The 20681-nt window shown below is 51.3% G+C and overlaps 1 protein-coding gene across 1 annotated transcript in view; it reads right to left on the bottom strand.

Moving 5' to 3' along the window:
* Positions 1-7397: 7397 nt before the first annotated feature.
* setd1a (SET domain containing 1A, histone lysine methyltransferase) overlaps positions 7398-20681 on the bottom strand; it is a 33232-nt gene continuing 19948 nt past the window's right edge. Inside the window, exons 13-21 of the mRNA XM_035397944.1 lie at positions 20373-20583; positions 20143-20222; positions 18570-19990; positions 17162-17552; positions 15118-15290; positions 14357-14467; positions 10804-10923; positions 10392-10529; positions 7398-10092 (exon numbers count right to left, since the gene is read on the bottom strand). Coding sequence (XP_035253835.1) covers positions 9919-10092; positions 10392-10529; positions 10804-10923; positions 14357-14467; positions 15118-15290; positions 17162-17552; positions 18570-19990; positions 20143-20222; positions 20373-20583 — 2819 coding nt within the window. The 3' untranslated portion in view covers positions 7398-9918. The remainder of the gene's footprint in view (positions 10093-10391; positions 10530-10803; positions 10924-14356; positions 14468-15117; positions 15291-17161; positions 17553-18569; positions 19991-20142; positions 20223-20372; positions 20584-20681) is intronic.

The raw sequence follows: 20681 nt of genomic DNA, 5'->3' as shown, positions 1-20681 counted from the left end.
GTGTCCCTGAGCAAGACACCTAACTCCCTAATTGCTCTGGTGAATGTGAGGCATCAATTGTAAAGCGCTTTGGATAAAAGCACTATATAAATGCAGTCCATTTACCATTTGCCTGCCCTTTGGCTACTCGATGGAGGCTATACTAACTGCACAAGCAGCAGGTCTAACCAGCCCAATAGATAGCCTATTGGGCTGGTTAGACTGGCTAGACTGGGGGGCGACATAGCTCAGGAGGTAAGAGAGGTTGTCTGGCAGTCGGAGGGTTGCCGGTTCGATCCCTGCCCTGGGCGTGTCGAAGTGTCCCTGAGCAAGACACCTAACTCCCTAATTGCTCTGGTGAATGTGAGGCATCAATTGTAAAGCGCTTTGGATAAAAGCGCTATATAAATGCAGTCCATTTACCATTTGCCTGCCCGGTTCCACACACAGATGACATCATGATTAATGTAGGGAGGCCTCCGATCTACACATCTGAGATCCATCTGAATGTCTTCCCTGGGGCAGGCCATTCAAAGCATCACAGCCTATTTGTTGAGACACATATGGTTTGAAGCATTCAAAGTGGACCCTTTTATTGTTTAACTGAATATGGACAATGCGAGTTAAACAATCTTGTTTCTTGAGTTTTATTCATTTGATTGGTAAGTACCTACCTTGCACCTCGGTCCGCTAACCTCTCTATATTCTATATCCTTTCTGAACAGTTAACCGTGACTGACGCAATATGTTCCTGATGTCTCGCGGTTTCCAGTATTGTCACCAATGGGCCTATTTCACTTCAGTCCAGAAGCGTTAGATGGATTTTGCCTAGACATTAGCCAGTATTCCCTCGAAGCAGTATATCCTGTTTGCTTCCGTTCTGTGACCGTTGACAGGCCCATGAACTGCGAGGAAAAAAAAGTCACCATTCCAAAAAACATTGGAATTTGTAAGGGAAAGAATTCCAAGGAATAAAGTTGCAATAGTGAGAAATGGTCATAGTTAAGCCAACTTTCCCTTTTTTTTCTCCGGTGGAAAAAGGTTTCCGTAGTCACCAGCACACACTCACTTACTCATGAAAAAATAAAGACTAAGTCCAAAGTGTACATACAGAATTATACGCACGTTAGCCTGCAAAATTAACAGTTTACACACAGCACATACAGGTGAATCCCCTGAAACAACGTATAGCAAAACCTTAGATAAAACAATAAAATCAATATATCACAATTAAGTGATTTAAAAAATATCTGATTATTGTAAAATAAGGCAGGCATACATATCAAAATGTATGTAAATAGGGTAACACTTAATAAGGTCACATGAACTTAACAAGGTCACATGAATTAGCATTAACTGATGTAGTTGTTAACAACTAACTACTGAAAAGTTAATATGTACAGTTTTATTAATGTATTTGTACATCATGAATTCATGTTAACAACTACATTAGTTAAAACCAGTTAATTTTGGGATAAAAAAAACAGTTACTATTTGTTAATGGTTATCTAATTTTAAGTTTATCCTATGTTATAATAATGCATAAATAATCATGTAACTAATACATTAGCTAACGTAGTTGTTAACTACTAACTAGATCTCATGCTTAATGTATTTGTACACCATTAATTCTTGCTAACAGCTGCATAAGTTAATGCGAATTCACGTGACCTTATTGTAAAGTGTCACCAAAAAAGGTGTCTGAGTCCATTTTGGCATTTAAAAAAAAAAAAAAAAAAGGCGGCAATGAATTCATCACAAGGTATAAGTGTGGAACACTGAGGAAGGTGTCAGCGCTCTGACCGATGAGCGCAGATTCTGCATTTAAAGGTGTGCTCGAATCTGCAGCCGTCCACAGCACAGAGAGGGACTGTATTGTAAGGGTGCCCCAGAACTTGCAAAAACTGAATTCTGAACATTCCAAACTTAGGCAAACATTCCAAGAGCACTTCACAGAGTGTGCAGTCAGGGCCAGTTCTGCACACAGACGGCCTGTCTGGGGGCCAAAGCGGGGAAAGAAAAGTAAAATCTACATGTTGCGTCTCTGTGATGGTCAGCGGTGAAATGGTGAAACCAGAATGTCTAAAAAATACCCTTATAATAAAAAATAAAAAATAATATATATATATATATATATATATATATATATATACACACACACTCACCGGTCACTTCATTAGGTACACCTGTTCAACTGCAAACTGCACCCGTTAATGCAAATATCTAATCCGCAAATCACGTGACAGAAACTCAATGCATTTAGGCTTGTAGACATGGTTAAGACGATCTGCCGAAGTTCAAACCAAGCATCAGAATGGGGAAGAAAGGTGATTTAAGTGAATTTGAATGTGGCATGGTTGTTGGTGCCAGGTTTGAGTATTTCAGAAACTGCTAATCTACTGGGATTTTAACGCACAACCATCTCTAGGGTTTACGGAGAATGGTCCGAAAAAGAGAAAATATCCAGTGAACGGCAGTTCTCTGGGTGAAAATGTCTTGTTGATGGCAGAAGTCAGAGGAGAATGGCCAGAGTGGTTCGAGCTGATAGAAAGGCAACAGTAACTCAAATAACCACTCGTTACAACTGAGGTATGCAGAAGAGCATCTCTGAACGCACAACACGTCAAACCCTGAAGCAGATGGGCTACAGCAGCAGAAGACCACACTCGTTACTAGCAAGTACCTCATGAAGTGGCCGGTGAGTGTATGTGTATATATATATATATATATATATATACACATACATGTATTTGGTGAATCCAAAATTAGTAAAAAATACCTTTTTAATAAACGCTGAGAATCTTTAACCACCTGTGAATTGTTTGATTACAAATGTAAAATGGTGGAGTACAGAGTCATGGAGGGTGCTGTAAAAAAAAAAAAAAACACCCAGCTTACAGTCACTAAGGTGCTGCATATGACTGACCGGTCGAACTGTACTTATGCTGACAGTAACAACACTGACCGCATGCTGCTTGCCCTCAGGCCTGTCATTCATACAGAGTGACAGGCGTCCTGTCCAATGAGGACGCCCGTTTTTACTGTTTAGTGTGCCGCCGCCCCTCCTTAAACACATACCTTTTACTGGATTTTACACTAACAGAGGTGGAGAACAGACACACTGAAGGCCAAAACAGAAGTCCACGATTTAGCTTCGTGAAAATGAACATGACTGGGCAGGATAAAGCCAGTGCATTCTGACCTCCTAAATCAGACAGTGTGGCGTAACGGTCGAGAAAATGAGCTTGCAATTCAGAGGTCACGGGTTCGAGCCCAACAGAGCACTTCTGTTGTACCGTCGAGCAAAGCAGTTAAACTTAACCGCAGCAAAACATTATTCTGTTGTACGTACGCAGATTGTTTGTTTTTTCTTTTTTTTAAATGAAGGAAATTGAGTCGCTATAGAAAAGACCGTCTCCCCAACGCATGGTCTCTGAGCCGCTTTGCTTTGGCAGCATGCTTTCCTGCAATATTTTGGCGGTGAATACGCACGGCGGCTGATCATGCGATAAATTTGAGTCTCATTACTTAAAAATGAACTTGTGAAAGGGAGGAGATAAGCCCAACTCAACTTTGCACACACCGACACAGACGGTAACAGAAGTTCAGTCTCCAAGCGGACCGAAACTGACATCTAGAATGGAAAGAGAGAGATCCGATGTCGGAGTACCCAGTTCCTATTACAACGTGAGCATTGTGCGAACTCTTGGAGGATTACTCATTACTGTCAACAGAAGGTCAGAAGGATTCAGTGAACTTTAGGATTCATCCAGCTGTGCTGTTACCCCCCCCCCCCCCCCCCCAAGTAAATATGGATCCACCACCAACCAAAAACCCTGTCGTAACTCCAGTACCAGTTTCAGAACCACCGGGACCCTTTCCTAGATTTGATTAGACGTCCGTGTTCTTTTGTCCATAATATTTAGTGACAGACTTAAGCAACACTTTTTCATTTCAGCACTAGCCAGTTATATAAACATGGGTGGATGGGGGGGGGGGGGGGGGGGGGGGCTGTTCGGGAGAAGGCAAAGTGTCTCTCACACATGCATGCGTGCCTCACACTCATGTGCTCTCCTCTCACACACGGACATGCGCTCTCTCACGTACGCACGTGCACTCTCTCAAGCATGCACATGCACTCTCCTCTCACACACGCACATGCACTCTCCTCTCGCACACGCACTCTCCCCTCAAGCACGTGCACACACTGGCCTCACACACACACAGACACAGGGGAGGTCCGGCAAGTCCTCGCTTTCACTGAACGGTCCCCAAACCGAGCTCGCGCAGACGAGCCCCAGCTTCCGCAGGCAGACTGCGCGCACCCACCCGGCCCACAGGGGTCGCTGGCGAGCCCGGGAGGCACGCCCGCGGCGGCAAATTAACCCTTCCCCGTCTGGTGACGCAGCGGCAGACCGCGAGCCGACCACGGCGGGCAGAGGCACGGGCTCCGCCCACAGGCCGAGTCCGCAGCTCCGGCGCATTTCTAACCGCGTCAGAACGCCTCCGTCGGTTCGCCGCGCAGCTTGCGGACGGTTAGACAGGCTGGGATTCGGTTAGAAATGCACTTACACTCCGTCGTTTCCCGGCCAGAGCGCCGCGGCACACCCTGGTGCAAAAAAAACTCCCACGTCTCTTCCCACGTCAGCATTTAAATTTTTAAGTATTGCCTGGCAGTAAAATAGGCCTAGACCAGTTATGCGTAAATACCTTCAGACCTTCAGCAGTGCGGCTGGGGGGAGGGGAGTTCATACCACGCGTTTCCGCCCCTTTCTTCCGCTTCTCACGCTCTTCATCCTGTATCTCCTCTCTCGGCGGGAAGGGTGACCCGCCGCTCCCGAGGCCACTGAACACGGCCACCCCCCCCCCCCCCCCCCCCCCGTCTCTCTTCCCGCCCCCCCCCCCCGTCGCGTCGCATCGCGCGGCGACAGCCGTCCGACAGGAAACCGCAGGCTGGGTTGACGTCGTCACGTGACAGGAACTCGGTGGCATTCCGCCACTTCCTGGTGCTCGGTTCCTGTAAAGCTAACTCCCCTATTGCTGGAAGGGAAGTGGTAAAAAATACCACGCATGAATGCTCAAGACCACTCAAGACTAAGATTGCGCATCCAGATTGGCACGAAGAGCTTCGAACAGAAAAGTCCAGTCATCCGTGCAGCAGAAAGGCAGCGTTGTGTATACTGCAGAACGGCCGCCCCGACTTCCTGCCGCGTTACATACACGCCAAGGCCAAGGTGCGAATTACAAGGGGGTTTGGAGAGGCCTGACCCCCACTATTTGAGACGTTAACCCCCCGCCGCCCTGCCCTGCCCTGCCCTCCCCCCCCAGAAGGAAGAAGAAATAGGTTAAATGGACTGCATTTATATAGCGCTTTTATCCAAAGCGCTTTTACAATTGATTCCTCTCATTCACCCATTCACACACACACACACTCACACACCAACGGTGAAAGGCTGCCATGCAAGGTACCAATCAGCTCGTTGGGAACAATTAGGGGTTGGGTGTCTCGCCCACGGCGGGCGATCGAACCGGCAACCCTCCCACTGCCAGACAACAGCTCTTACCTCCTGAGCTATGTCGCCCCGGGGCTAGGGCAAGTACTAAAATTTTGCATGAACTAAGTCATTCTAATAGTGCACATTCAAATGAGTTGCCCCAGTCCTGCCTGAAGTAGACTCGTACCACAATTTCGAGCACCCCCAACAGCAGGCGTTGGGCGGACACGGTGGCACAGCGGTTAGCACTGTCGCCTCACAGCAAGAGGGTCGCGGGTTCGAATCTCGGCTTGGGGCTTCTCTGCGCGGAGTTTGCGCGTTCTCCCCGTGTTCGCGCGGGTTTACTCCGGGTACTCTGGTTTCCTCCCACGCTCAAAGACATGCATGTTAGGTGCGCTCCCGCAGGTGCCTTTGACCAAGGCACTGGCCCCAGGACTGGACCCCGCGCGCTGCACTGCGGCTGCCCACTGCTCCTAAGTAACTAGGATGGGTCAAATGCAGAGGACAATTTACCCCACGGGGTTCGATAAAGTATATGTTAGGTCACACACCAGTTTTTAGCTGTTGAGATTGCCGGAGCAAGTTTGACTCACTCATTACATTTGTATATTTCATCACAGCACTGTGACAGCACCTTTCATCACAGTGTTGCAACAGTCCTTTGCATCACACAACGTTTTCACTGTGGACTTGAGCTGCTACCCAAAACCTAGCTTTGAGGAATGCATCTCTAGAGTCTGTAGGGAGTATTGGGGCTTTGGAAGGGGAGTTGGAAAATAAAGAGAAGCGTTTTCAGCTAAGGGGGGAGGGGGTTAATGGCTGTTATCAAATCTTGGGGTCTATACAATATATCATTCACAGACACTACCTTTTATTTATTTTTTTTTTTTTACATGACTAGTCATATCAACGCACCAGCCATGTACACCCAACCACCAATGGGACAGGCTTATGTTTATATATATATATATATATTTTTTTTTAATTATAAAAAAAACTTTATTTAAAAAACACGCTTGACCTGAAAAACAGGAGGTATGCAACTGCCCCTCAGAGAAAAGAACAAATAAAGACCGAGACCGTCACAGAAGAGAAGAAGAAGCGGTAAATATTGAGTCTGTCCCCGGAGCAAAAGCAGATGCGGCTGTGGCCTGTTATCCTTGGCTGGCGTGCGAACACCAGCTGTTTCTGCAGAACTCCTCTCGGGCGCGAAAGGTAACGAGAAGGGAGCCATTCAGCAAAACCTGGCCGAGACAAAAAGATGAAAGAAATAAAAATTTTTTAAAAAAACTTCAAATTTTTTTTTGAAAAAAAAAAAAAAAAAACAGCCCTCTCAGTGTCTCGTTCCCGGAGGCGCGACCCAGAACAGATTGACGGGCTGAGCCACGCCCGTGCTCACGGGGGGCGTGGTTCCGATTCCCGAATTCGGGAGCGAGTGGGACCCAGGACTCGGGGCTAGCAGGAAGCACACCCTGGAGCGCGCCGGGACGAACGGGTTCGCGGCTTCCCGTTTTTTCGGGGGGGGGGGGGGGGGGGGGGGGTTCTTCGGCGGGGAAACGGCGCGTGCGGAAACGCGCGCGGGCCGGCGGGGAGTCCGTCGCGCTGCTCCGAAAATGTCACAAGGGGGGGACTTGCGACAGCGCGCCGTTTCCACGAAGGCCGCCGCGCTCTTCCTGACTGCGCGTTTCCTGCAGAGAGGCTCCGCGCGCGTGTCCCGCAGACTTGTTTTTCTGCTTTTCTCCGGCCACGTTGAAACGATTAATGCGTCCAGCGCGAGCGCCGCTTTGCACAGGAACTGCCGCAAGCCATTCATAAACACCCCCCACACCCCACCCCCCCACCCCCCGACTACCCACAATGCTCGTGGGTTTCCAAGAACGACGGCACCCGCAGACTCTCAGAAAGAGGACAGGAAACGGCTTCCTTTTTTTAAAAAATATTTTAATGCACCATTAATAAAGGATCCAACGCATTAATACAAGAGAAATATTGCAAATAATATTAAAATAATAAATCAAAATTAAAACAAGGAAAACAAAAATAAGAACTGAATGGAAAGGTATGTACACTTTGTCTGGGAGTAGGAAAGGAAGAAGAACGTATTTACAGACTGATACCAGTGTGTTTCTACGAGAAACAAACACCTCTACAATATTTACACTTAATTCCCCTTTTGTGTTATAATTCTGTGGGTTTTCTTTGTACTGAAAGGCTTCTGCTGCCGTTAGAAGTATCTTACAGGTTTCCTCATTTGGAACAAAACGCAGAAATTTAGAGAATAAGCTAAGAAACTATCGACACTATGGCTGAGCCTGCCTAAGTTCGGCACACTTGACAGATTCGACGGAAACCAGCCTTTCAATCCCAGAAATCAGTGGGGCGCTAGGGACAGCTGGGACACGGAGTCCTGTTTCCGGCTCGCCGAGGGCGGGGGCACCCGTTCGTCCTTCATCGTTTGCTGGAAGGTCATCCCCTTTCACAAAATAAAAAAAGCTTTAAAAATCAACATCCCGGGATGAACAAGGAGGATCGACCGAGCCTGCCAGGCCACTTCAGATTCCTTCGTAAAGAAAAACGGTTTTAAAAAGTACAGAATCTGAAAAAGTGGAGAAACAGGTAACCCTGGTTCCAGTACAGAATGATGACAGATTCCTTTTGACGCAGGTGAGGTGGTGAGAACACAGACGTGACGGTGATGTAACAGGTGCTTTTCTGACGTCGATTTAAACGGATTTCCACTCGAAGAACAAACAGGAGGAAAGACGGTGACGACATCTGCTAATCGGACGTGACCCCGGCTTAAAAAAAAACGCAGCTGCTCACATTCCCGTCTCGAGTGGGAAACGGGAAGCATCTCCGGTCTGCTTCTCTCCAGTCACGTCTCGCACGCGGACCGGCCGAGTCATCAGCCCGTGAATTTGTGCGGCTGAGGGAACCGCGCACAGCTAGCGAATCGCGCCCAGCTAGCGGAACGCGCAAAGCTGGTGGACCACGCACAGCTAGCAAAAACGCGCCCAGCTAGCAGTACACGGGATGCTAGCGAAACGCGCTATGCTAGCAGTACACGGGATGCTAGCGAAACGCGCTATGCTAGCAGTACACGGGATGCTAGTGAAACGCGCTATGCTAGCAGAACACGGGATGCTAGCAGAATGCGCAGAGCTAGCAGAGCGCGCAGAGCTAGCGTCGCCGCCTCGGCCCTGAACAGTAATCACGATATTCTGTTCGTGGCGAATCGACACTGAGCATCATTTCTGCCTGCACCATCGAGGGGAGGGAAAACGTACGATTAGAGTGTTCCCACTTGTGCTATTCTGTCGACTAAAATTATAGCAATAATACTATTTAAACTGAGGCTAGGCTTTATTCTACATTTTTAAAAAACAGAATGGTCAAACGCTTCAAAGACAAGGTCGGGGGGAACCTTTTCTTAACGTGTCGGTGCCTACAGGGGAATGGGTTCTAGGTCACACCAGTAAAAAAGGGAACGCAGAGGACTTTGGGAGCGGCGCAGGGCTGCAGCGCTACGGACGTTTCGATCCGTTTTCACTGCAAGGAAACTCACAGCTTTATTCGTACGCATTTAAAACTTTTACTCAACTGTGAATAAAAAAAAAAACCAGGAGAAACCTTGATTTCTGAAGCTTGCATATTCGGTCCCGATATGGGTTGGGTGTGCGTGTGCGTGCGTGTGACCGCTTTAGCCAGATGCAGGGAGCCCTGCGTGCCTGTTGGCGAAGGGGGTGGTTTTTTTTTTTTTTTTTTGTTTTTTTTTTTTTGTTTTTTTTAAGGGAAGGGGGGTGGGGCTATACACGCAAGGTGTAACCAGACTATTCCGCCGGAGGGTGCGGGTGGGACCCGCAACCAAATATCGAGCGACTAGCGTGCGGTAGTACTCCTCCTCCTCCTGCCGCAGGAGAGAGAGCCGGGAATGGATAACCCTGCAGGGGACACGGTCGCCGTCAGACTGTTACTGCGGCTTTAGGAGACGCCGTCTTCGCCGGGCTGTGTCCCGTGGGGAGGCTGGGGGGGGGGGGGCGAAGGTGCTCAAAGTGCAGCAGACACACGCAAAACAGAAACCGGGTCAGAGCGGCTGTGACAGTGCGCCGAGGGGCGGGGTTCTGAGGGAGGGGCGGGGTTTCGAGCGAACCGCGGTGGTGCTCTGAGGGAGGAGGCGAGGTCTGGATGGATGGATGGATGGATGGATGGAAGATGGGGCGGGGCCTGGGCAGGAGGGGGCGGAGTTTGGGTGGAAGGCGGTCAGGTTTAGATGAACAGGAGGCGGGGTTTGGCGGAAAAGGGGAGGCTCCGTGTGCGTTTTTTTTTTTTTTTTTTTTTAAAAGGGTGTTCTCTGACGGGGGTTAGCAGAGAGAAGAGGGAGAGCCTTTCGGGGACCCTCCCCCTCCCCCCCCCCCCCCTCAATCCCTGCCGTCCCGTTTCAGGTCTAGTTGAGCGTGCCACGGCAGTTCTCCGTCCCGCACAGACAGGGGATCTTGTTCTCCTCGATGGGGAACTTGTAGTCGTAGGTGATCTCCTCGTTGACCCCGATGGGCTGCTTGGAGTAGATCACGATCTTCTTCTGGGACTCAATGGTGATGACCTTCGCATAGCAGTTGGGCTGTGGGGGGGGTAGGGGGGGGGGGACAGACGACACAAAAACAGGAAATGAACGGGTGTGTCGGGGCACGAGGGGAGGTTGAGAAAGCCAAGAGTGGGGTGGACAAGAGTGGTGGTTTCATTTCAATTCAGGAAATAAACTCAAATTCATTAACCCACAGATGCGCTGAGGGGGTACCCAGGATAGTGTACACAGGCTGATAGGGATAGTGTACACAGGCTCATAGGGTGAAGTATGCACTCAGGTTAAGTGTACACTCGCTCGCTAGGGATAAGTGTACGTTGAGTGGTTCCACTCACAGTGCAGCAGTGGTTGATGAAGCGGGCCAGGTTGCCACACTTGGTGGCGTCGATGATGGTGTCGTGGTCCACTCGGAAAAGGTAGCTGCTGCCAATGCCCTCCTGGGCATAGCGCTTCTCCCGATTATCAGCCACCATCTGCGGGCACAAGCGCGGGGAATCATTCGCAGAAATGTCACACTCTCACATGGACGCGCACACACACACACACACACACACACACACAATCGTAGCATGCGCGCACACATGCACGAAACACGCGTACGCTCACAGGCACGCGCGGGGAAGGCCGGGTTTAATTTCGCACGGGAAGCGCGTTTCATCACATGACCAGGGTGAGGGTCAGAGGTCGGAAGCCCGCGCAGACGGAACAGAGAGGGAGAGAAAAGGGGGGGGGGGGGGGGGGGCGCACCTGTCTGATGTTCTGGCCGACGTACTCGATGACCATCTCGTCCGCGGCGATGGGCTCCATGGCGAACAGGCCCCACTCGTGGATCCGACTGCGGCCAAACCTCAGCTTCTTCTTCCGGAACTGCGGGGACCAAACGCAGACCAGTTGCCGGTCAACACACGGTCAACACACGGTCAACACACGGTCAACACATGGTCAACACACGGTCAACACACGGTCAACACATGGTCAACACACGGTCAACACATGGTAGGGTTAAGATGCCTTCGAGCATCTGACACACAGCTGATACTACTGAACTGATATGAGACACAGCTGATACTACTGAACTGATATGAGACACAGCTCATACTACTGAACTGATATGAGACACAGCTCATACTACTGAACTGATATGAGACACAGCTCATACTACTGAACTGATATGAGACACAGCTGATACTACTGAACTGATATGAGACACACAGCTGATACTACTGAACTGATATGAGACACAGCTCATACTACTGAACTGATATGAGACACAGCTGATACTACTGAACTGATATGAGACACAGCTGATACTACTGAACTCATATGACACACAGCTGATACTACTGAACTGATATGAGACACAGCTGATACTATTGAACTGATATGAGACACAGCTGATACTACTGAACTGATATGAGACACAGCTGATACTACTGAACTGATATGAGACACAGCTGATACTACTGAACTGATATGAGACACAGCTCATACTACTGAACTGATGAGACACAGCTCATACTACTGAACTGATATGAGACACAGCTCATACTACTGAACTGATATGAGACACAGCTGATACGACTGAACTGATATGAGACACAGCTGATACGACTGAACTGATATGAGACACAGCTGATACGACTGAACTGATATGAGACACAGCTCATACTACTGAACTGATATGAGACACAGCTGATACTACTGAACTGATATGAGACACAGCTCATACTACTGAACTGATATGAGACACAGCTGATACTACTGAACTGATATGAGACACAGCTGATATTACTGAACTGATATGAGACACAGCTGATACTACTGAACTGATATGAGACACAGCTGATACTACTGAACTGATATGAGACACAGCTGATACTACTGAACTGATATGAGACACAGCTGATATTACTGAACTGATATGAGACACAGCTGATACTACTGAACTGATATGAGACACAGCTGATACGACTGAACCAACATTTCCGCTGGTAAGGTTTTGCCGTGGCGCCCTTAATAAAATAGAATAATAACCATAATTAAAAAATAATAATAATTAAAGTAAAATTAAAAATTATATATATATACTGTATATAGCCTATATATTAAATTCATAAATTAAACATGTTAAACTTTCTGCCTAAATGCGCTTTCAAAACCATATTGTCGCGTCCACATATTTATTTTCAAAAAGAGCCCAGGCCGCGTGCTCAGTGCTTCCTTCTTTCTGAGGCGGTCGGATGACTTGCAGCACGCGAAGGTCTCACGGTCTGTCAAAGCGTCACTATTTTTTCTTCTTCGGCGACCAAAGGCGCTTCAAATATTACAAAAATACCCTAGTGTTAACCAGTGTTTGAACTGGACCAAAATACGTGCCTGTACCTACTCCTCGAAATACATACTGTTTAAAATAAATGAATGTTGGTAATCAAAAGAAGAGTCGGTTCCTCATATACAAGTCCCGACAGCTCCTGCCCATCTCAAGCACTGGTGCTAACTATCATTCGGTGATGACAACTGGCGGATCCTAACTCTGTTGGGGCAAGCGGAACGCCTCATGCGGTAGTCTGATCGGACAAGTAAAAAATAAATGTGATGAATATGTAACGTTATCTGAAAATAAAGTGTTTGTTTGAGCCGAAGCGGAACTTGTTCCAGTTGAGCTACGTACTGCCTACCCTTTCTTTATCTAGAGCTGCTGTTATTACGGTACAATACATCTGATTAAAATGGTGACCTGGAGAAACCCGTTGGATGTCGCGGCCGCAAATAGTTGGCAAATCGCCAAAACAGCGCAAATTAAAAAAAAATTTTTTTAGGGCATTTTAAAATGTGATTCAACAACTTCCCTTTCCATACCACAACATGGAGATTTTTTTTTCCAGAAAACAAAAGGGAAAGTGTTCTGTGAATGTAGTGAGCTAGCAAAACTGAGAGTTAGGCTGTTGCTACAGCTGACAAAGAGGGCTGCATTCTAATGACGATTATAATTATAACGAGAGGAGCAGTCTCACAAGCTGCTGCAGTGTCCAGAAATGAATACAGATAAAACTAGCTAATAAAAAATACATTAATCAAGCGTCTAAGTTAGTTAGGAAATTTTTGTATCTTGCTTCTCAGTAGAATTAGAATGTAACAGAACAGAATCTTTAAAGCCATTTTTCTCACTTTTTGCTTTTTTTGCATGGACAATGCATGTAAACTCTGTTACTGAGTGTGAGAGAGACAGAGAGAGAGGGCTTTGAATGTGGACCCAGCTCAAATTATATTGTTAAATAAAAAGATAAAACATTCTAACTAAGTACTGTTTTGTCATGGTAATTGAGTTAATTTAGCAGAAGAATGTCCCTTTTAAAGTGCAATATGTAACTTTTCTTGAGTATCAATTTTGGTTATATAGTCCTCTATTCTTGAAGATAAAACTTCTAGATGGCCAATGTGCTATTTTAATTGTTCTCACCCCACCATAACTCTAAATACAGGCCTATGATGCTTCAATATTTGCAAACAATACAAGGGTTAACAAACCTAAAACTACTTTTTAGCTCTTGCAAACTGCTATTCCTTGTATCAAGAGCTTGTCAGAGCTAAAAGATAGATTTAGATATTTCAAAAAAACCTTTAAGAAGTCTCAAGAGGTTATGTTTTCATAGTCTTAAACTTTTTCGCCTTTGCTACACCCCCCCCCACCCTTCAGACACCCACCACCACACCAAGAGATCAATTCCACAGGAAACACTGACTGAACTGATATGAGACACACAGCTGATACTACTGAACTGATATGAGACACAGCTGATACTACTGAACTGATATGAGACACAGCTGATACTACTGAACTGATATGAGACACAGCTGATACTACTGAACTGATATGAGACGCACAGCTGATACTACTGAACTGATATGAGACACAGCTGATACTACTGAACTGATATGAGACACAGCTGATACTACTGAACTGATATGAGACACAGCTGATACTACTGAACTGATATGAGACACAGCTGATACTATTGAACTGATATGACACACAGCTGATACTACTGAACTGATATGAGACACACAGCTGAGGGCACTGAACTGATATGAGACACACAGCTGACGGTACTGAACTGAACCCCTGTGGGGGAAGTGAGGGTTTAGATATGAGACACACAGCTGAGGGCACTGAACTCAAACCCTGTGTGGGGGACGTGAGGGTTTAGATATGAGACACACAGCTGACGATACTGAACTGAACCCCTGTGTGGGGGACGTGAGGGTTTTCAAAGCAAGCAGCGCTGCCGGGGTCCTCTACCTTCAGCTGGTTGAGCTTGAGCAGGTCGGAGTCCATGACCGCCGTGCTCCCGATGGCGCTCAGCAGCCTCCGCTGCTCCGAACGCCTCTCCGACAGGATGCGGTTCGTCCCCTGAGAGAGGGGGAGGGAGAGGGAGGGAGGGAGGGGGGGAGAGAGAGAGAGAGAGAGAGGGAGGGAGAGAGATAGAGAGGGAGAGGAGAGAGGGTGGGAGAGAGATAGAGAGAGAGGAGAGAGGGTGGGAGAGATAGAGAGAGAGAGGAGAGAGGGAGGGAGAGAGATAGAGAGAGAGAGAGGAGAGAGGGAGGGAGAGAAATAGAGAGAGAGAGGAGAGAGGGAGGGAGAGAGATAGAGAGAGAGAGAGGAGAGAGGGAGGGAGAGAGATAGAGAGAGAGATGGGAGAGGGACAGAGAGAGAGGGGGGAGAGAGAAGAGCAGAGAGAGGGGGAGGGAGACAGGAGGAGAGGAGAGAGAGGGAAAGAGAGAGAGAGAGAGAGAGATGGGAGAGGGACAGAGAGAGAGGGGGGAGAGGAGGAGAGAGAAGAGAGAAGAGCAGAGAGAGAGGGGGAGGGAGACAGGAGGAGAGAGAGGGAGAGAGGTGGAGAGAGAGAGAGAGAGAGAAAATCAGAGGGCATCTTTCCTTCCTCCGCGCACGTTCCCTCCAGTCCAAAGCGTGGTGACGCGCGGCGAGCGGCGGCTAGCCTCCCCCCCCCCCGCCGCCCGCCCCCCCCCGCGCGGCGTCTCCCGCAGATCCGGGGGCGCTACCGTGTTGTCGCAGTCGGGCTCCAGGGACGAGACGGGGTCCAGGTCGAGGTAGATGTCCTTCTCCTTGCGGCTGATGGCGTAGTAGCCCTCGCTCCGCGCGCAGCCCGTCTGGTGCTCCCGCAGCTGCTCGTCCTGGTTCTTCTTCTTCCGCCGCGGGTTCGGGATGTTGGTGAGTGGAGGCGGGGGGAGGTCAAGGGTCACAAACCGCCGGAAACCGCGGGGGAACCTGCCTCGCCCTCTAAGTAACCTGGGTCCCGGTTTTTTTTGGTCCGCAAAGCGTCGGCGCGACTCTCGTCTCCACCGGAGGGCGCTACGCGAACCGAATTCAAATTGGAACGGGGGGGGGATCGAGCGCCCGCTCCTCCATCTCAGGGTCTCCGTGCCGGGCAGCCTTTGCCGCACAAAGCCAGGATAAGCACCGCAGACGGGCAGATAAGGTCGCCGACAAAACAGCCATGCCCAGTCTCTGAACCACGGCACCATTACATCATTAACGGGAGTTTTCCGGCGTTTTCTAAAGGTTCGCAGTGACCGCGCTGCAACCTGGCCACTCCCCTCAGCACGCAAAACAATTGCGCACCAGCTGCGGCGTTGACAGAGCTGCCCAAATTAAGATCATTGAGCCGACATCTGGTCCGCCTATAATAACACCCTCGGCACGGTAACGCACTTTTTCCAGACCTCATAACTAATGATACCAGGAAGCCCATTTTAAATAATGATAGCGGGCCCTAATGCGGAGGAGGAAAAAGACTCAACTAGCTTTGGAAAAACGTAGGCTTCATAAAACAACAAAAATGGGCAGAGACTTCAGTGACTCACAAGTCTGAACCGAAGATAGGGCTGAAGCTCACTCTGAAGCCCCTCAGGGCTGAAGCTCACTCTGAACCCCCTCAGGGCTGAAGCTCACTCTGAAGCCCCTCAGGGCTGAAGCTCACTCTGAAGCTCACTCTGAAGCCCCTCAGGGCTGAAGCTCACTCTGAAGCTCACTCTGAAGCCCCTCAGGGCTGAAGCTCACTCTGAGGCTCACTCTGAAGCGCCTCAGGGCTGAAGCTCACTCTGAACCCCCTCAGGGCTGAAGCTCACTCTGGACCCCCTCAGGGCCTAAAGCTCATTCCGAACCCCCTCAGGGCTGAAGCTCACTCTGGACCCCCTCAGGGCTGAAGCTCATTCTGAACCCCCTCAGGGCTGAAGCTCACTCTGAACCCCTCAGGGCTGAAGCTCACTCTGAACCCCCTCAGGGCTGAAGCTCACTCTGAACCCCCTCAGGGCTGAAGCTCACTCTGAAGCCCCTCAGGGCTGAAGCTCACTCTGAAGCTCACTCTGAACCCTCAGGGCTGAAGCTCACTCTGAAGCCCCTCAGGGCTGAAGCTCACTCTGAAGCTCACTCTGAACCCCTCAGGGCTGAAGCTCACTCTGAACCCCTCTCAGGGCTGAAGCTCACTCTGAAGCTCACTCTGAACCCTCTCAGGGCTGAAGCTCACTCTGAAGCTCACTCTGAACCCCCTCAGGGCTGAAGCTCACTCTGAACCCCCTCAGGGCTGAAGCTCACTCTGAAGCCCCTCAGGGCTGAAGCTCACTCTGAACCCCCTCAGGGCTGAAGCTCACTCTGAAGCTCACTCTGAACCCCTCAGGGCTGAAGCTCACTCTGAAGCTCACTCTGAACCCCCTCAGGGCTGAAGCTCACTCTGAACCCCTCAGGGCTGAAGCTCACTCTGAACCCCCTCAGGCTGAAGCTCACTCTGAACCCCCTCAGGGCTGAAGCTCACTCTGAAGCTCACTCTGAACCCCTCAGGGCTGAAGCTCACTCTGAAGCTCACTCTGAAGCCCCTCAGGGCTGAAGCTCACTCTGAACCCCTCAGGGCTGAAGCTCACTCTGAAGCTCACTCTGAACCCCTCAGGGCTGAAGCTCACTCTGAACCCCCTCAGGGCTGAAGCTCACTCTGAAGCTCACTCTGAACCCCTCAGGGCTGAAGCTCACTCTGAAGCTCACTCTGAAGCCCCTCAGGGCTGAAGCTGCCGGAGCGAGACTCTGAAAGGATATTGGTGTGGTGGACCCAGTGGGTGTCGTTGAGCCAGTCGGTGCTGTGGTCGTCCTGGAGCAGCTTCTCGTAGGTGGTCTTGAGCAGCCGCATGTCCTCCGTGTCCAGGCCCGAGTTCCAGATGTCGTACAGGATGGTCATCTGCTCGAACTCGCTGCGCAGGTCGTACCGCTTGGGGGCGTGGCGGGCGGCGGCGGGGGCGGCGGCGGGGGCGGCGGCCTTGGGCCGGGCCGGCTGCAGGAAGAGCCGCTCGCTCTTGCGCAGGTCCTCCCGCTGCTCCCGCTCCAGCTGCCGCTGCTCCTCCTCCTCCTCCTTCTCCGGCTCCTCCTCCGAGTTGCTGAGCTCCCCGGGCTCCAGCTGCTCCACGTCCACCTCCTCCTCCAGGTCCAGCTCCTGCGCAGAGAGGGGGGAAGGCGCAGCGGGGGAGGAGGCGCAGAGGGGAAAGGGAGAGAGACTCATTACGTGCCAATTTTGTGTCAGCAACACTGCAGCTTAGATACTGCATTTATTCAGCACATGCAACAGCAACATTCCCAGACAGGCGATTAAAGATACACCATTACTAGGCCAGAAGCATAAGTTAACTGTGCTAGCCAGTGCTAAACTATGCCATGCTGGACAATGTTATGCTGAAATATAACCAATTATGCTACCATGCTACACTAGACTGTTCTAACCAATTCTTGACTATGCTATGCTGGACAATGTTATGTTTAACCCTCCTGATCTATGCTAACATGCTATACTAGACTATGCTAACCAATACAAGACTCTGCAATGCATAACTGTGCTAACCAATGTTAGACTGTGCAATGCCTAACCATGCTAACCAATGCTCGCCTATATTTGGCTTAACCACGACATTAAGCCCTGCCGCTCTCTTCCTGTCGCAAGTCGCTCTACACTAAGTCTAGGTGTGTACGGTTCTTGCGTGGTTGCACTGTATGAAAACCGCTCTATAACACAATCTGTTATTTTTGAAAGAGCACTGAAGAAAAGACCAGTAAATGCTTTATAGGCTGGGAGCTCATCTTGGCATCAGACAACAACAAAAATTCTTGATTCGCAGTTTCTGTAATTTATATTAGTTGGACAAACATGAAGTTCTTAACCGCCAACAGCCACTGAACACACTTCCTGGACGATTCTACTGTTGAGAAAACCCATTTACTACAGGCAGTTCCAATGCGTCTGAACCGAAAGCACTGAACACTAGCAAAGGTAACTGCAAACAGGGGAGCGGTGCAAGCATTATGTCAACATGCCATGTCAAACCACAGACGCACAGAAGCTCCGTGTCCATGAAACTGAAGCTGAATAAATGTAAAAGGAGTGATTTATGTAAGCTTAGACAGTCTGTAGTGCAAACACTACTTTAACTACAATTCCCAGCACCCCTCGGGCCCCTACCTCGAAGGGCTTCTTCCTCTGCTTCCTGCCCTGTCGTTCCTTCTGCTTCTTCATCTGCAGCTGCTCCTGCTTCTCCTTCTCTTTCCTCTTCTTCTTCCTCCCTTTGACCTTCCCCGTCGCCTCCTCCTCCACCTCCGCGTCCCCGGCCTCCCTCTTCCTCAGGGGCGCGGCGGCGACGGGGGCCTTGGCCTCAGCATCCCCGGTCTCGCCTAGCGCGCCTAACCCGGGGAGGGGCTCCAAGGGCGGGTAGAGCTCGGCGGGCTCCGCCTTGGCCACCGGCGGTTCCCCGATGACCTCCTCCGGCGCCTCCAGAACGCCGGAGGCGGCGTGGAGGTCGATGTCGGCGGGGAGCGCGGGGGGGTGGGCGTCGGCTTTGGGCCTCCTGTGGGCTGGGGCGGCGGCGGGGGCGGGCGAGGGGACGAAGGGGAGCCTGGAGTAGTTGTGCTCCTGCAGGACCAGGAAGCCCTCGGGGCTGAGGGCGGGCGGGGCCGGGGCCGGGGCCTCCTCCCTCTCCAGCTCCTGCTGCATCTCCTCGGCCTCGTCCGAGGTCTCCGTCTCCTCCGAGTCCTGCGCGTCGGGGTCCAGCTTGAGCGCCACGGCCGCCAGCACCGACAGGTCGCCCGCCGAGGCCAGCTGCAGCAGGCCCGAGGCGCCCAGCTCCTCCTTCAGCCGCAGCTTCTGCTCCCGCGCCTCCTGCTGCTCCTCCTCCCGCGCCTCGGGGGGCAAGGGCGGGGCCGGGGCCGAGAGGCTGACCGTCCTGGGGCGGCCCCTGGGGCGGCCCCTCTGGGCGGGGCCGGGGGAAGGGGCGGGCTCCTCGAAGGAGAGGCGGACCATGGAGGCGTGGTCCAGGGGCAGGTTCTGCACGGTGCGGCAGACCGGCGCGGTCGGGGAGGGGGCGGAGTCCTTGGCCCCTCGCTTGGAGGCGGGCGGGGACTTGGCGGGCGCGGCGGCGGCCTGGGGGGACGGCGGGGGCGGCGGCCCGGGGCTCTTCGGGGGCTCGTCCGGGCGCAGGGAGCGGACGGGGGGCGGGACGGTGAGGACCCGGGCGGGGGAGGACGGGGAGAGGGAGGCGGCCTCGCCCGGCTTGGAGGCGAACGGGAGGAGCACCGGGAGGGGCTTGGCCGCGGCGGTGGGCGTGGCGGGGGCGGAGCCGGTGAGGATGGACTCGGGCAGCTGGGCCCTGACCGGGGAGAGGAGCAGGGACTGCGTGGGGGCGGGGGACGGGGGCGAGGTCAGCAGGGAGGGGGGCGGGGGGCCCCTGCTCTCCACCTCCTCCGTGGAGAAGGACACGGTCTTGCGCCGCTTCTTGAGGGGGGGGAGGAGCAGGATGGGGGAGGAGGGGCGGGGGGGCGGCGGCTTCGGTGGGCGGCACTCCAGGGCAGCAGCCGCGTCCTTCCCCTCCGCTTCCGCCGCCATTTTCACTGAGAGACACGAAAGAGAGCGAGTCAGGGTCAGAACGAGTCAGAGCGAGTCACAATGAGTCAGGGTCAGAATCAGTCTGTGTTTGAAGCATACAACTCCACAGCCTACATTTCCCACAATCCCCACTGTGACCTCATAGTCCGCAACTCACCTGATTGGACCTCTGCACTCCGGGCGGGTTCCAAGCCTGAAACAACGGCCACTCCCGATTGGCTGAGATGCGCCCTTTCCCTGGAATAACAACGCAAAGTCAACGCATCACATGGAAAAAAAGAAATGTACAGTTCTATACCAACTTTACACACAATCAGCAAGAATGCACAGAAAGTGAAGACCAAGAAGAGAACGAGAGGAGTGAAAGAGAAGCCCAGCGTTCCGTACCTCTGCTCCCTCTCCACATCCTGTACCGTGCTGTCCATCGTCGACTCGTCCATGGTGTCCAGGCCCTCGCTCTCCCCTGCTCGCTCGCCCTCCTCCTCGTCCTCCTCTTCGTCTTCCGAGGAGGAAGACGAGGAGGACGAGGACGAGGAAGAGCTCTCCGAGGAAGACGAGGAAGAGCTCTCGTCCTCACTGTCGGCGCTCATGGCCTCGTCTGCAGGGGGGCGATGGGGGGGGAAGACAAGTCAGATCGCTGGCTAACACCGTGGTGTAATAGTTATACAGCTGGAATTGCCACTGTTAGGGTTGCAG

The sequence above is a fragment of the Anguilla anguilla genome, chromosome 17, assembly GCF_013347855.1.
Source record: "Anguilla anguilla isolate fAngAng1 chromosome 17, fAngAng1.pri, whole genome shotgun sequence".
Classification (NCBI taxonomy): Eukaryota; Metazoa; Chordata; class Actinopteri; order Anguilliformes; family Anguillidae; genus Anguilla; species Anguilla anguilla.
The sequence above is the reverse complement of the archived record's forward strand: the minus strand, read 5'-3'. Positions and strand labels throughout refer to the sequence as shown.